Genomic DNA, 15,687 nt, shown 5'->3' on the forward strand with positions numbered 1-15,687 from the left:
CCAGTGTAGTAGCGCTGTCACAATGTACTAAAACTGGTGACATCGGTTTTAGGCAAACCGGAATCTCTATAAATGAATTCCTTAGCCAATTAACTTCTTTGCATGCCTAAACCAATGCAATAAATTCAGATGCCATAGTTGAATCTGAAATGCAACTTTGGTTTTTAGAAATCCAGGAAAAAATACATCCTCCAAGCAGATAAACCCATCCACTAATTGAGGAAAACTCTTCCTGATTAGATATAACCGGCATCATAGAATTTTAATATTCAATCAATGAACTTGTGAAAATAAAATATTTGTTTGATCCTACCGGAACCCACTTTACAGGTTCCTAGTCAATAAATATTTATTTTCATGTAAATTCTATAACCAAGAATTTTCAATCACCATGTAGAAATAATTAACAGTGAGTGATTCCTTAAAATAAAAAATTAAACCTCCTCCACTTGGAATACCATCCACTTTGGAGAACAATCATATACTGATATACCTCCTCCATTCAGAAATATCCATTCACTTTGGGGAATAATCATATATGATTTTAATCTTTTAACTTTTCATGTTTCTTCTAAACTGAAGAATCATACCTTCTTAAATCATAGTCCATGATTTAAATTAAAACTTTCTTTTCACTGTCAATTTCCATACTAGATAAACCAGTAAACTTTTTGGCTTTCAATATTTTAACACATTCTCAATATGAGAAACTGTGTGTTAAATACAAGAAATATAACAAATATTTCAAAGGCTTCCTGCCTTAATCAGAAATATATATAACATAATATTTCACACTTTCACAAGGATAAATTTTCAGTGTGCTAAAGTTATCAATAATTTCATGCATGACATTGAAATTAATTTCAACTTACAATCATTAAACATTGTAACCATGCATAAGAAAAAAAAAATTGATAACACCAAATTAATTCAAATTTGGCAGATTTACAGCACCTCAAGATCCAACATATTATACATGTACCTTGTATACTATGCATGCAATCGAGACAGAGTCTCAATATAAAAATATTTATATAATGCATAAACATATCCTTGTATTTAACAGGCTATGCAAAATTCAAAAGAATCCCATGCATATCTTCTAGACCTAAGCCAGAACTTAACCAGTAAACAAGATAAAACTTACATTCATGCCGAGGCCGAGACAAATAAAAAGTATTGTACCGATCTCATCCTGTAACTTGTATCTGCTTTAATGGTCATCACGTCCGGCCTTTGATACGCTGAAACCACACACCCACAGTAGGGAAGTACACATCTCCTCATGCCAAATAATCATGGCTAACAAAATGATTTATTTAAATAAAATCATTTTCACATCTCACTAATCATCTCCCCAGGTTTGTGTCTCCTCGATGCTCCTAGCTTTAACTTAGGGATGACACAAGAGTTGGCTACGCAAAATCTGGGAAAAAACAGGGCGCTGTCGTTGGATGTTGCAACACCATCTCCCCAGGTTTGTGTCTAAATTTCCCCATTGGCGTGTGCTCGTATGTTTACTTATGCGTATGACGTAATCTGGTGCTAGGTACCTCTACAGGTGCAACAGGTAGGGCCTGGTCTGCAGCCATCCCCCCAATGTGTAGGCCCCGGGAGGCGGGATGCGGCACATCGTAAAGGGAAGAGCCCGCCCGTATACGCCGTCTGGTTGTGGGTGTTCGCCTGCCCGCACGGTGACGGGTAAGTGGGTTGTTAGCATCTAAATACTCGTTTGTTTGTCTCTAAATTATATGTGTGTTGGATTTTTTATAACCTCTGTTGAATACAAACCCAAGCAGCTGAGCTTGCTTTCTTTCTTTCTTAACAACTATGCTAGTTTTGGTTTATCACTCGGTCCTTAGTCTTGCAAATGGGTGCATTTATAGGTATATACATGAGATTTTAGACCAGCTATTATAAAGTAGGCTAGCACTAGGCTAGTTGCACTATGCTAGATGTGGGGACGATCTGGAATGCACAGAAATACCATATACGTGATAACAATATCATAAGCATGCGTCTGGGTTTTTTTTTTTTTTTTTTTTTGGTCTCTGAAATATATGCTTTAATGGGGCTGGGTCTGATCTGGTTTTTAAGTGTAGCTGTTTAATAATGCATCGCTGAACCTGGTTTGAAACCATTACTCAAACCTCCGGTAACATAAACAATTTTTTTGTTATTTGTGTAGCAATGAGGTGCTGTTCCAACATATCAACCGGAAAGCTAGATGGTCAGATTTCAAAAGTTTGAAGGAAAGGACATATGTGGCAAAGACTATAGTGGATGCATGGTGTAGCGTGCTCAATTTCAAGGAAAAAACCAAGGCCGAGGGGGAACCTTCCCGCATCTTTTTCTCGACTGCTACCACGATAAGTATCTAAAACCCTATCGCACGAGCCCATTACACCCCAATGAACCACCGGTGTATAACATATCTCATTGCAGATTGGCACCGTCATGTCCATTTCCTCCAGCCAGGATGAGAGGCAATCGTGGTTTGATAGGCGACTAGATGAGGAACTCAAGTCTACACACCATGTAGGGACAAGAACTATAGATATGGTAATCATTCATAAATTTAGAAATAGTCTCTCATAACGAAGTATTTTATGAAAAAAGTATAGAACTAACGCAGTCGGGTTTCTGGTGTGTAGTTTATTTTTCCAATTCTGCACAAGGGCCGGTACTACATGATGAGCGTAAGTTTCAAGGACGGTAGGTTTGATGTTATCGACAGCTCATCCGCGAGCGGAACAAACAAAGATTTGTATGATGGAGCACCACAAGAGTTGGTACGTAGCTGTGATAAAACCACAATGCACTGCCCTCCACTAAAATCTGTGAAAATATATTTTATTACTGTGTGGCGAATGCTTGCTGGGTGAATAATGGTTATTTTGCTTTTTATTTGGTTTAAGGTGATAGTTATGGGTTATGTTGTGGTAGCATTTGGTTACGTGTACGATCATAAGTAAAAAAAAAAGGTGCATTGGTACGAATGTTTAATTATGTGGGATAAGCAACAATATAAATTGAAGCAACTAACTTACCAAATTGTTTTCTGTGCAGAATGACCTATTAAGCGTGTACCTAGATAGCAAACAACAAACGTTGCATGCATTCCGGTTAGCAAGCATGAAACCAAAAAGGATGCAGATGGCGTGGAGAAATACCACGTCTACCCTCGACTCAGCGGTGTTTACAATGCGGCACATGGAATCATACACCGGAAAAAGTTGCAGAAACTGGGACTGCGGATTGCAGCGAAGAAATAGTCAACAACTACTCGAGCTACGAAAGCGTTTCATGCACAACATACTGTTGTCCGAGGTCAATGAACAGATGCAGGATATAGCCTATTGCGTCGGCCAATATGATACCCAGAGGTTGGCACAACTATAACAATGACTGCAGAAGTAGGGGATCGTTGCGACGTTAGTTAGTATAGTTTTTTAACGCTACGCTGGTGCATTCTATTTTGGTCTCCTACGGATTAATAGTCTGGCGGCATATTTTAGTTATGGCCTTTTAATTATGGAACAGATGGGTGCTTATCAATGGTCGGCACAGGTCCACGGTTGCTAACACCCCAATTGTTACGTTCATGAGTATTTCTTTGGGTTAAATAATATTTTTTGCCTCAGCCTCGTAGAGTGACAAACAGAAGCATTGTTATCAAGTTGTTATTAGTTTTTATTTACTTCTTACTGAACTCATTTTCTACTTAAAGGTTTATGTTACTCTCTTGTTATTTTATATTACCCCATTTTCTACCAACTAGAGTACCCCTTAGTGAAGTATACATTTGCAATTAGGTACATTTGCACAACCCAAATGCATGATGTTATGCACCTCACAGCCTAAACCCATCATTAATTGCACCGTGATGTTGATCCAGTGTTAACAATCAGACCTAAGTGCATGCTTGCTACAGTAAATTAAATTAAAAAAAAAAACATGGAATAATGAATGTGCAAAAACTAAAATTAAACAACCACTTACAGGCATCGTTCACTTGTCATAAGGAAATTTACTAGTCACGGATATTGGAATAAAACTAAAATGAAACAATCATCATTCTAAACATACGAAAATAATTCTAAACTAAATAAGCATTGTTTCGTTTAGGTAGGGACCATGGGGTATGACTAACTAAACCATATTGCACCTCGAAGGACAACTACGCGCATTATGACGGGCATACTCGCCGCACAACCCACACTTTCGACCAACTTTGCCATTGCTCTCTATGGCTATTTCTCGGCTGCTTTTAAGACGTTTCCCACTCCCTTTGTTCTTAGCTTGGGCTGGAGCTTTAATGGTTATGGTTGTAGGTGGCTGCACCACGCATAATGCCTGGATCGCGGCACTGTTACCCTTTGTCGCCTCAGTACCTGTACCATCACTCGCAAATTCCGCTTGCAACTCTTTCAATACCTGCACCATCCGACCTTGACGTGTCGTGCTCTCACCCACGAGCCCAACACATGTGTTTATCTCAGACCACAGTTCTGTTGCCCCTGATTTTGGGAGGTGTTCTTTAGATTGTCGCCCTCTACAAGCACTGCAACTCAGATGTTTGCGCCAACGATCCACAATGTACTGGGTTGGTAACTGCTTTAGTTGTGCGCCCTTGAACACCAAGAACATATGCCGACAAACCAACCCCATTCGTTGAAACATCTTGCAGCTACAAACAGTTCTACACCCGTCCGGGTTGAAGTGCACGGTGTACGGAGGGGCGGAATCTGTTGTGATGTCATAAAAAATGCCCCCACCATCCTCATGGATACCTACAACTTGGCAATAGAAACACGCAGCTTCAATCTCTTGTTGCAGATTGTAAAAAATAGCGAGTGTGAACAATTGAGCGGCCTCTCGCTCTAATGCCAAAGGAGTTTTGAACTCCGGCAAGTACCCTTCGCATTGAGCATCTAATTTTGCTTGCTTGTGTCGCTGAGTTTCAAGGGCACTCTCGAACTGTATGTAAAACTGAACCAAACTAGAAAGGGGACGGGTGAACTTCCCACAAACGCTATTTTGTGCCTCAGATCGGGATGTGGTGCGTTCCAACCCACTCATTGGCAAATCAGAAAAAAAACGCTGGAATCCAATGCTCCCGTTCTGCAAATAGTTTACCAAACCATCGGTGCTCAGATAAGTTGTATTTCTCCATTAGGAGCTTCCATTGCACCTCAAAATCATCGATGGAGATTCTTTCGTTCCAAACAATATCATTCAAACTCTTGTGAAACACCTCATTATTTGCTAGCCCAGGCCCGACTTTCTCACTAACTTTCGTCATAATGTGCTACATACAGTAACGGTGACGGCACTCAGGTATAACCCACTCCATAGCAACCTTCATAGCTGGGTCCTGATCGGTGACAGCACATAGGGGGGCTTCCTCATTGCACTGACGAATCTCTCTAGTAGCCAACTGTACGATACCACATCCTCTCTAGTGATTAACCCTGCGGCGAAAGTAATGCATCGTTTGCGATTGTCCACTCCAGTGAATGGCACGAACACCAAATTGTATCTGCAATCAAAGGGAAATGAAATCATGTTACGGCAGAAGTTGTATCATCTACATGGCATTTAATCGTGAGTTGTTACTGCCAAAGTAGTTTGGTTAGGCATGACATAAGCAAAACTAACAACTATGCAACTTCTTTTTTTTTAAAAAAAAAAAAAACATAATAACAGAAGAGGTAATCTATTCCTCTATTTTGCTGCATCCTTAAATGAAAGTCAATAAACACGAACAATTGCTGCATCCTTAAATGAAAGTCAGTACTCACCTGTTTGTGCTGTACGTGGCATCAAATGAGATAACATCACCGTAACAAGAAAAACTCCCCCTACTGATAGGGTCCGCCCAAAAGAGCCGTGCGAGCCGGTTTTCCTCGTCTAGGTGGTAATCAAAAAAGAAGTCTACACAGAGTTCACGCTTTGTTCTCAACCTTTCTATAATCATCTCACCGTCAATCACATCAACGTATGCTTGCAAGTCTCGTTTAAAATTATCGAACTCCATGTTCGTTGCACCAACGCTCTCAAACGAACCCCCCACCTCCCTGCATAACCTAAACGCGGCGGAAGAACCAATATTAACCTTAATACAATTTGCTAACAATGCTTGTTGGGCCACATTAAGCTGCCTGTTACCCCTCATAAATAATTTCGCACCCTTTGAGCACAAACTATGGTTGTGTTCCTCCACAAATGTAGTCACCATAAACTCTCCAGTATTCTCTTTCTTAAATCCAAGCTTAGCGCGACACCCCACTCTGTTAGAAATCCTTCTTCGTCGTTGCTTTTTGCTACCACTCCCAGCACGGACTTCTACTATGGGTTTGCGCCTGCCACCTCCTTTCACCCCTTGTCTGCTACATACTAAATGACGCGACATAATTTCACCAGCACGATCTCGCTTAAAACTACTGTGCCTGATGTCAAATCCACCCGCTCGTCCGTAGGCCTTGTAGAATTGGATTCCTTCGTGAAGGGTGTTAAAACGACGTTCGACTTCTGGCACGAGATTAGCGTCTACATTGGGCTTCCAGTATTGGTTAACTGCGATAGTAAACCCCGTCGTGGTTTGCGTTACATCGCCGGTACCTAAATCACCGCCGATCAACCCTACAGTTTACCAATATCAACATTGTTAACCACTATCAGCATGCGGAGTAAACAACATCACAGTTTGCACTCAGTAGCATTCTGGTTAATTGAGAGTACATTATGCATGCAATTAAATCCACTCTTAAGGTGTAAGTTGTAAAATCTGGCCAAGTTTTATGGGTGTGTTGTAGGATTCTGTAGATCATGCATGGGTATTAAAATGTTTCACGTGTGAGGAATTTCATGCCTCCATAAAATGTCATTGAACTGCAACAGAGTTCAATACTTGCTAACCCATAATAACTGGAATCTAAAGGTAGGCGAATGCAATCACAAGGGGGAAGGGGATCACGATGGCCCATATGTTTGCACCCTACCGTACTGCCGGATTCGTCACGACGTACCTTTCCGAAAGCAAACCACGGCAGTCGCCATATGAGATACCCAACGATGCCCCCTCAAAAACCAAAAAAAAAAAAAAAACAAAAAAAAAAAAAAAAAAAACAAAACAACAGCACCTGTTGCCTGAAGTTCATCACCGTCTGCACTCATCGTCTGGATGTCGGAAAGCGTACAGAATTGATCACTGTCGAACTTGCGCAAAGAGTCCGGGTCGTTGTCGGAGAGCAGTTAGGGGGCGTAAATAGTTGATCATTTTGGATCTTGCGTAATAAACTAGTCCTATTCAAATACAACAGCAAAACTAGTTACCGCTAATACCCCAGGGTTAACGTGCGTGCCGATGCATGATAAGGATAAGTAAGTTTATTTAGGGTGGTTGGATTAACAGAATCAATGGACCGGATGAGTGCACTAGTTCACACTTTAAGATTGGAGTGTACCAGAAAGTTAGCCTATATATATATATATATATATATATATATATATATATATATATATATATATATATATATATATATATAATATTTTGTATAATATAATAAGATGAAAAAATATACAATTTTAAAACTAATAAATTTGAAATGATCAACTATGAAATTTTATTACACATTGTTGAAAACTTCTTTTGGACATAACATTTTTTAGCCGTACTTAGACATGGTACATGTTCGCCACAAATCAAAAATTTTAAACTTATTGGATTACTAACACTTGAAACAGCTACGTACAATGTAGACTTTCTATTTAACAAAAGGGTTTAAATGATTCTGTTCCTTAAATCATTATTTTACTATGCCTTTTGAATCACATTTTTTTTTCTATTTTTTAACTTTGGTGGTATGTACTTAGTATTTTGCTTTCTCATATGGAGCATAATTAGTATTTTTCTAGATATTGTCTTGTGCGATGCACGGGGTAAATACAATTTTAATAAAAATAAAGTGTTATTGTGCAAAAAAGGAAAAATATTATTGGCAGAAAAAATTAAATTACAAATTATAAAAAACCTCTTTATAAACTACATCAGTAAGTAAAATTATTTTATGTTTCGCCACAAATTAATATCTTAAGACCGTCTGAGTTACTTAATCTGAATACAGCATCATATAACTGTCCATGAACAAATACGGGTTCATTTTCTACAGACACAATCAAATAAAATTTAAAAAAAATTGAAATAGTACAAACCATATATTATATAAAAATCTCTAATATATACACTATCTATTAATTAATCTCTATAATTTTTTTATATATTTCTATATACAAATATATATATATATATATATATATATGTGTGTGTGTGTGCGTGTGTGTGTGTGTGTGTGTGTAATATATAATATAGATTATATATATATAAATAATATATGCATTACACCTCAAATGTCAAATTTATTATGCAGGTTACACGTGCACACACATCATTTCAATATATATATATATATATATATATATATATATATATATATATATATATATATAAAACAAAAATGAAGGGTCAGGAAGCTGTGTTCATTTCTTACCCGGAATATCTCACCCACACATTTCTCTTCCTCACCATCGCTCTCTCTCTCTGCATCTATCTATCTATTACCTCTATGTCTCTATATTACTTGATTTTCCAGATTTGTGATGCAATCATTGTTCAAGCATCACAAATTTGGCAATCATACTACCATAAATCTAAGCTAACAGTGAAGACGAAGGCTGCTACCATCATCGTTGTAAGTATAATCCTTCTATGAAATCTATCTAATTCGTTTAATTTAGCCAAGCATTTGTAGATTATGTTTATGAATTTCTTCAATTTAAAGTCTAAGAAGACATAATCTATGAAGATTTTACCCGATTTGTGCATTAGGTTCACTTAATTGTCTGTCTAGGGTTTTTTTTTTCTTTAAATTTTGCAATGCATGCGTTGTTAGGCTAATCTATTTAACTTTTCCAGTACTTGGGTGGGGATTAAATGTGTTGATTGTTGTTGATGGTAGATTTTTTTTTAAATTTTTTTTGCAGAATGAGTAGCTTCATACATTCGAGCATGAAGAAAGCTAAGTATCTTCTACATTGATTTGTTTAATTTCAGCCTAGATTTCATATACATGTTGTGTACTGATACAAACAAACAAACAAAAAAAAAAGATCTATTGAAAAATAGTCATTAAGTACTATTGAAAACTAATAATTGCTATGGCTTATTAATGTCCGACTACTGTTTTGTAACAGTATATTTCCAGGGACCAAATGGCTTATTTGAAGGAGGTTCAAATGGCTTGGCACTTGAAATGTCAAGTAAGTGTTCTTAAACTTTAAATTAAGTAATACTTATTTTTAACATTATGCTTTTTTTCATACTTAAACTTTAAATTAAGTATGACTTATATTAAGCTCTCTTGTCCCTTGGACTTATATTAAGCTCTCTTGTTTTTATTGGATTAAAGATTCTACTTTAATTTTATAGTAAAAAGTAATTGTGTTACTTAATATGATATCTTAATTATATTTACAGGTTATGCTCTACAGTGTTAAGTTTATGCAATCCATCCTCAGTTACGAAAGTAAGTTTTCCTAACCTGCTCATTATTCATTTTCTTTTTAAGACCTAGGACAGTATGTAACTTGTAGAACTCTCAATGCATTGATAATTTTTTTTTTTTTTTTTTTTGTTTTAGCTATGCAATAGTTATCTATGTGTATGAATTTTTACACAAATCTGTTGAGTATATACATTAATTTTGACTGTTTAAGTTGTACTGACAGTATGTAACTGGTATAATTCTCAATGCATGATTAGTTGTACTACAATATTTCTTGTATTAAGCTTAAAATAGATTTTGTTGTTTGTAATGAAAAAAAATACTCTTTATTTCTTCAAATAAAAAAAAATTACAGCATTCTAATTAGTATGCTTCCATCTTTCAGTCAATTCGTTTAGGGTTTCTTATGGATGACTGTTGTCCAATTCGAAATTGATCAATTTTTCATACTGTAATGTCTTCTCCTTAGTAAGAATAGTTAAGCATGCAGATCGATTCTCATAGATAAAATCTCTTAATTTCAGATTTGTATGATTCACCGCAATTAGGGTTCTAAATCGTGTTCTTTTTAATGCTGCTCTAAAAACACCAGATTGAGAAGTTACGGTTAAGTGTGTTTTTTTCATGTGCTAAATGCTATAAATATATTATTATTCACACAAACACTCACCTATAATCTACTTTTTGAGGAGTAATCTCTAATCTATTTTTCATACTGTAATCTCTAATCTATTTTTTTTTATGGACATACTGGAGTTATTGGAGGAGATGGAGAGCATAAGCAGAATCGGAAAGCAATAGGGATGCAAAAATGAAGCTTCATTTAAAGTATGAAAAAAGATAAGTTTCGAACTTACCTTTATTTTGCTCACTTGGTTTCCTTTTGATGCCTATAATTGTTGACTTAGTAATCTTCTTCATTGCACTGTCTATTGTTTGTACTTGCAACTGCTAATGTCAAATGTCTCTCTGGCTGAGGTCTCAAACTGGAAAACTATTTTTGTAGTTAGATGGGGCAGCTATCAATAGATTGGTTCATTGTAGCAAATTTATATTTTTTCAATGATTTTGCGATTCGAAGTGGAACTGAAGGGTTTTCTCTTAATAGTAATGATAGCTGGCCATCAATTATATTTAATATCTAAAGAATGTTTTACTTTCCCTAAGAATGATTAGTTTTTACTTCACAGCCCAATAATTCCATTTTATTCAATTTCTGTATATAAGTTTGTAGAATATTGAACACATTGCTTCTTTGCTTCTAATTGTCTAAAAATCTTTTTTGTGCCAGTGTATCCTTTCCTTTTGGTGTTGTTCTTTAATATTGGACACACAATTTCTAACCTGTTTTTATTTTTTTTTCTTATTTTGTTGAGGATGGAATAACCAAAGCTCTGGATACATTGAAGAGAATGAAGCAGAAAATAAGACATCAATCAAAGAAACTAAAAGCAGCATGGTGATCTAAGCAAATAGGTTAACATTTTACATTTATTTTCCTGACTTTAGATTAGTTTTTAACAAATTGTTCTCAATTTTAGACCCAGTTCATATACATCAACTCAGACCTTTATTTGATTGTTGGATGAATATACCATTAATCCAAAACTTTTTGGAATTCTTTGTTTCAGTTATCAGTCTTATAGTAACTTAAAGTATCCAATTTGCATTAGTTAGTGTATTTAATTGTTGTATATAAGTCATTATATAGAACAATTAAGGATAAGTTAACATTAAATTTTATTGTATCCTTCCCTTTATAAATATCTCTAAAAATGTTTTTTGTGCCAGTGTATCCTTTCCTTTTGGTGTTGTTCTTTAATACAGTGATACAATTTCTAACCTGTTTTTTTTTTTTTTCTTTGTCTTATTTTGTTGAGGATGGAATAACCCAAGCTCTGGTGGAATTGTAGAGAATCAAGCAGAAAATAAGACATCAATCAAAGAAACTAAAAGCAGCATGGGGATCTAAGCAAATAGGTTAAGATTTTATATTTTTTTTTCCTGTTCTTTAGATTAGTTTGTATGCATATAATTGCATAGTTTGTAAGTTTGTTCATTTTAGTTTGCAAGGCAATAGAAACTTTTAATTAAACAGAATTTTGTTAACAAATTGTCCTTAATTTTAGACCCAGTTCATATACTTCAAATTGGCCCTTTCTTTGATTGTTGGATGAATATACCATTAATCCAATACTTTTTGGAATTCTTTGTTTCAGCTATCAGTCTTCTAGTGTATATATATAAGTCATACTATAGAACAATTAAGAGCTTTGGTAGAGTAATGAAACTATTTAGATACATAAATAATTCCTGAAGCTTAACCTAAGAGCAGTACTTACTGTATTATTTAAATTGCACCACATTTAAACTTTAATCTGCTGTGATATAGAATAAAAAAAAAAAACTATTTAGATACATAAATAATTCCTGAAGCTTAACCTAAGAGCAGTACTTACTGTATTATTTAAATTGCACCACATTTAAAAATATTTCAAAAGTTAAGGATGTTTTTCAAATTTTTTTGACTTAGATTTTTTTTAAAAAATTGTTTTTTTTTTATTCTATATCACAGCAGATTAAAGTTAGGTGTAGTATCAAAGTATCAAAGTATTTCTTCTAATTTAAGGATATTCTAACAGATTGAGTGTTTCTATGCTACTGTGCTTTATTGGAACCAATAGATTTGGTAGATTAAGAATCAAGCACTACCCTATGATTAGTAGTTTGTTTCTCAATATGGATTCTTTGAAAGCTTAACCTAAGATTAGTACTTAGATTCTGAAGTTGAACAATTTTATTGGTAATTTTAGTTAACTTTATTTTGTATTACAAAGATTTCACTTAAGTGATGTGTATTAATTCATTTTCATATGTGCTAGCAGTTTTTGGTGGACACCAGCATTGACCAAAATTGGATTTGAGAGTTGCAAACACAGTAAAAGAAGAACTTGCAAATAGGTGAGTAAACCTATCACCTATCTTTATATTTTAGGCACAAGTTATTTAGTTCTAAGAGGTTATACTTGTATTAGAAAGTTTTAAAAAGTTCTTGCCATTCAATGTTCTTAGTATCTTTACACAGTTTTATAGGAGAAGTTTAATATCTAATGGAACCTATACAAAACTACATCTACAAAGTATAAGTTCCTTGCCAAATTTTGTCCCTTGTTTCTGCATCTTAAAACCTTGAACCTTGATCATCCTTCCCAATCACCTGAAATGGAAGTTAGAAAATCTGCAAAACAGGTTATAATAGTAGCAGTAGAAGCACCAATATATGGTAAGAATGAGTTAGGCAATATGGTAACAATGAGTTAGGCAATCTCATCAAGACAGTAAACCATAATTAGAAAATATCCCAAAAATAATCTTTAATAATGAGGGATCAACAGGATTAGAACTAAAAATATTATTTAGAGATCATCAGGATTAAATAAACCATAATAAGAACAAAAAAATCAGTCTTTAAGTCTGGATAGGGCAGGTCCACAACAATCAGTTTCAACCAAGGTCACAATTACATTTTTTCCTTTTTAATTTGTGCTTCCTTCAACTTCTTCCTACTTTTGGATGATGAAAACTCATCCAAAAGAGACCTTTTAATATCTCCTGAGTTGTCAGCATTGTCATCTACTTCCTTTTGTGAGGCTTGAATAGAGGCAGGACTATTAACTTCCACTCCAATAGAGGCTTCCTATTATTAACAAAATCAGTAAACCAATTTAGCCACCATCATAAAAAAAAAATAAAAATTCTAGAGCAGTAAGGCTATGAAAGGCTTACTTCAGAGATTGCATCATTGTTAGTTTGTTTCCTCCTCAACCACCCTTCCAATCACATCTGCCAATTTAACAAAATATTAGAAAACACTACTAAAAATAGATTAAGGAAGATATTAGTAGTTAAAAAAGTAAAGATAGTACCAATCAATTCCTTGTCATTCACATCAGCAGGATCTTTCAAAGCCAAAAAACTCTTTAGCCGAAACATTTTGCAAGGAAAGCCATTAGAATGTATCTCCTTCACTTGTGTTCTATAGTTGAATTTGATTAGGAAGTCATGTTCTGTAATCTTGTAGACATAGTAGTTTGTAGAAGCCATGAAGTTCTTGATTTCAAATACTTTCCCTTCTTTGATTATATCTCTATACTTTCCAATGTCCTTTTTAATAATACTGGCATGAATGTAGTCTCCCTGCGAATAAAATAGACAAAAAATTTTACACAGCAAAAGAACATTAGGTTAGTAGATAGCATATCATGAATGTAGTCTCCCCGACAAAAACCTAAAAAAAAATTATACACATTTATAGACCATTAGATTTGTAGATAGCATGAATATGATTTTTTGAAAATAAAGAACACTACCTCTTCATCATGGAACAATACTTCCATGCTCTTACTGGCCTGCCCTTCTCCCCTTTTCTCAGGCACTTCATAGACCCTTACTGCTCTCACCCGGATTGCCCTGAGCTGGTGTTCCGGCTTGATATTCTTGACAGCAATGAACATGCTTGGCATCTTGACAGACCAATACTATTTCGAAAAGGAAGTAAACTGAACTTAATGTGTGAAGGATTTTTGCCATGAAGAACCGGGGTATTTATACAGGTTCATAATTCAAATTTACCATTGATTTTGAACAGCAGCCAATGTTTTGGAATTCGCACATCTCATTGAATGTGTATTTGCAGATTGCAACTCTGCATATTCCGTGTAATATATATAATATTCTCTTGTTATTTACTTGCATGTATCTTCGAAATTGTAGGCCTGATGCGTTTCTAATATTTATTTTGTTTAAACTTCCAAGAGTTCTACATTAATTGAACTCCTTGGGAACCAAGGAGTGTATGCTAAGTTAATACGAATAGTTGCCTTTTGAAAACGGCTGTGCGTACTACATACCAATGCATAATCACATAACACGCGCAGAACAAATAACCTCTTAGATGGATAAATATCAATAACCCAAAATTGCGTCGTTTTCATTGGGCGGGAAACAATGATTGGCAAAACTTCTTGCTTTATTATAGAGTTAGATTAGATGTTTGCAACTTTGTAATAACTCTAGTCTAAATACTTAGTTTTAAAGCGATAGTCTAAATAAATACTACTTTTAGTTTGAATTTCTCTAATTCTTCATAATTCTCTTTTGGATAACATTGTTATTGTTTTCATCTTCAGTACATGTCCTCTCATTTTCTATTTTTTTATTAGTAGTGTGTCATGTGCCATTAGGTTACTGGTGACAGCATAGAGGGATTCATCATGCAATGAGATTATGGTATAGGAAGTTTTAGATTTGCCTTGCTGTGTATATGACTGAGATTTTATATGTAATATGAACTATTTATCTTACAAACACCTATTGATATTTAGTAGTGGTAGTTTTTCCTCTGCATGTTTCATGCATTGTGAGATGTGTGTCGTAGGTTATCATGTGAAAGTATTGAACAAAATATTAATATTTATTATATTTATATAAAATACATGGTAATTTTCAAAAAAAAAATATATAAAATACATGGTAAATAAATATATATAACATGTTTTATATTATAACTTTGATATTTAATTACAAGATAATGTAAAAAGAAGACAATGGACAATGTAGTGAATATAATAAATTAATAAATTTGAAGGTAACGAATCTTTGAATTGTAGAAAATAAAGATAATATAACTAATGAAATTATATTTCTTTTAAATTTTTTATAATGAATAATTTTTTTTAAATAAAGCATTATAGACATCTAATTCTAAATTAATTAAATACATATGTATTATTTTTTGTTGTAGTTACTAATTTATTTATATTAATTTAATAAGAGTAATAAAGTGTCTTACATACTTTTCATCAACAATAATGAAATCAATGATTTTCTTTTAATTTCCATTTCTTGTTGAGACAAATTGTTTTGATAGTTTGTCAATGACAATTGCTACAATTGCTATGAATAGAGGATGATAATAAATAATTCAAAATATATGGTTACAATAGATATTGTTATAATGATATAGTCAAAATTAACTAACAAATTTCTTTAGAAGTTTTCATGCATTGATAAAATTATGATTTGTAAATTAAACTTGTTCAATTGGAGCTAGTAGGATGTT

At 34.3% G+C, this 15,687-nt stretch overlaps 3 protein-coding genes and 2 long non-coding RNA genes across 5 annotated transcripts; 3 read left to right on the forward strand and 2 right to left on the reverse strand.

The window, feature by feature from the left end:
- Positions 1–1,660: 1,660 nt before the first annotated feature.
- On the forward strand, positions 1,661–3,712 carry LOC109149952. The gene is made up of 5 exons (XM_019297939.1): positions 1,661–1,701; positions 2,189–2,369; positions 2,446–2,562; positions 2,655–2,792; positions 3,070–3,712. Exons 3-5 carry the CDS (start codon positions 2,458–2,460, stop codon positions 3,400–3,402), a joined length of 576 nt encoding a protein of 191 aa, XP_019153484.1. The 5' UTR covers positions 1,661–1,701; positions 2,189–2,369; positions 2,446–2,457; the 3' UTR covers positions 3,403–3,712.
- A 440-nt stretch (positions 3,713–4,152) lies between these two features.
- LOC109149913 lies at positions 4,153–4,671 on the reverse strand. Its single transcript, XM_019297904.1, has one exon. The coding sequence runs from the start codon at positions 4,669–4,671 to the stop codon at positions 4,153–4,155; it is 519 nt and encodes a 172-aa protein (XP_019153449.1).
- A 418-nt stretch (positions 4,672–5,089) lies between these two features.
- LOC109149914 (protein FAR1-RELATED SEQUENCE 5-like) lies at positions 5,090–7,179 on the reverse strand. Its single transcript, XM_019297905.1, has 4 exons — positions 7,146–7,179; positions 5,805–6,645; positions 5,452–5,542; positions 5,090–5,311 (listed from the first exon to the last, which is right to left on the reverse strand). The coding sequence occupies exons 1-4, from the start codon at positions 7,177–7,179 to the stop codon at positions 5,090–5,092; spliced, it is 1,188 nt and encodes a 395-aa protein (XP_019153450.1).
- A 1,369-nt stretch (positions 7,180–8,548) lies between these two features.
- On the forward strand, positions 8,549–9,609 carry LOC109149943. The gene is made up of 3 exons (XR_002049040.1): positions 8,549–8,753; positions 9,046–9,347; positions 9,539–9,609. It is a non-coding gene; the product is annotated as an uncharacterized LOC109149943 (long non-coding RNA).
- An 860-nt stretch (positions 9,610–10,469) lies between these two features.
- Positions 10,470–14,205, forward strand: LOC109149942. The gene is made up of 4 exons (XR_002049039.1): positions 10,470–11,042; positions 11,447–11,546; positions 12,452–12,527; positions 13,999–14,205. It is a non-coding gene; the product is annotated as an uncharacterized LOC109149942 (long non-coding RNA).
- Positions 14,206–15,687: the final 1,482 nt, after the last annotated feature.

The sequence above is a fragment of the Ipomoea nil genome, unplaced genomic scaffold, assembly GCF_001879475.1.
Source record: "Ipomoea nil cultivar Tokyo-kokei standard unplaced genomic scaffold, Asagao_1.1 scaffold2165, whole genome shotgun sequence".
NCBI classification, from domain to species: Eukaryota; Viridiplantae; Streptophyta; class Magnoliopsida; order Solanales; family Convolvulaceae; genus Ipomoea; species Ipomoea nil.

What these genes read in the sequence shown, in the direction of transcription:
- LOC109149952 (XM_019297939.1), top strand. Translation starts at nt 2,458, where the DNA reads ATGTCCATTTCCTCCAGCCAGGATGAGAGGCAATCGTGGTTTGATAGG. An exon ending in GGACAAGAACTATAGATATG is followed by an intron (nt 2,563 to 2,654) that starts GTAATCATTCAT and finishes TCTGGTGTGTAG; the next exon opens with TTTATTTTTCCAATTCTGCA. An exon ending in ATGGAGCACCACAAGAGTTG is followed by an intron (nt 2,793 to 3,069) that starts GTACGTAGCTGT and finishes TTTTCTGTGCAG; the next exon opens with AATGACCTATTAAGCGTGTA.
- LOC109149913 (XM_019297904.1), bottom strand. Translation starts at nt 4,671, where the DNA reads ATGGGGTTGGTTTGTCGGCATATGTTCTTGGTGTTCAAGGGCGCACAA.
- LOC109149914 (XM_019297905.1), bottom strand. Translation starts at nt 7,179, where the DNA reads ATGAGTGCAGACGGTGATGAACTTCAGGCAACAG. An exon ending in GCCACGTACAGCACAAACAG is followed by an intron (nt 5,543 to 5,804) that starts GTGAGTACTGAC and finishes CTTTGATTGCAG; the next exon opens with ATACAATTTGGTGTTCGTGC. An exon ending in TAATCACTAGAGAGGATGTG is followed by an intron (nt 5,312 to 5,451) that starts GTATCGTACAGT and finishes TACTGTATGTAG; the next exon opens with CACATTATGACGAAAGTTAG.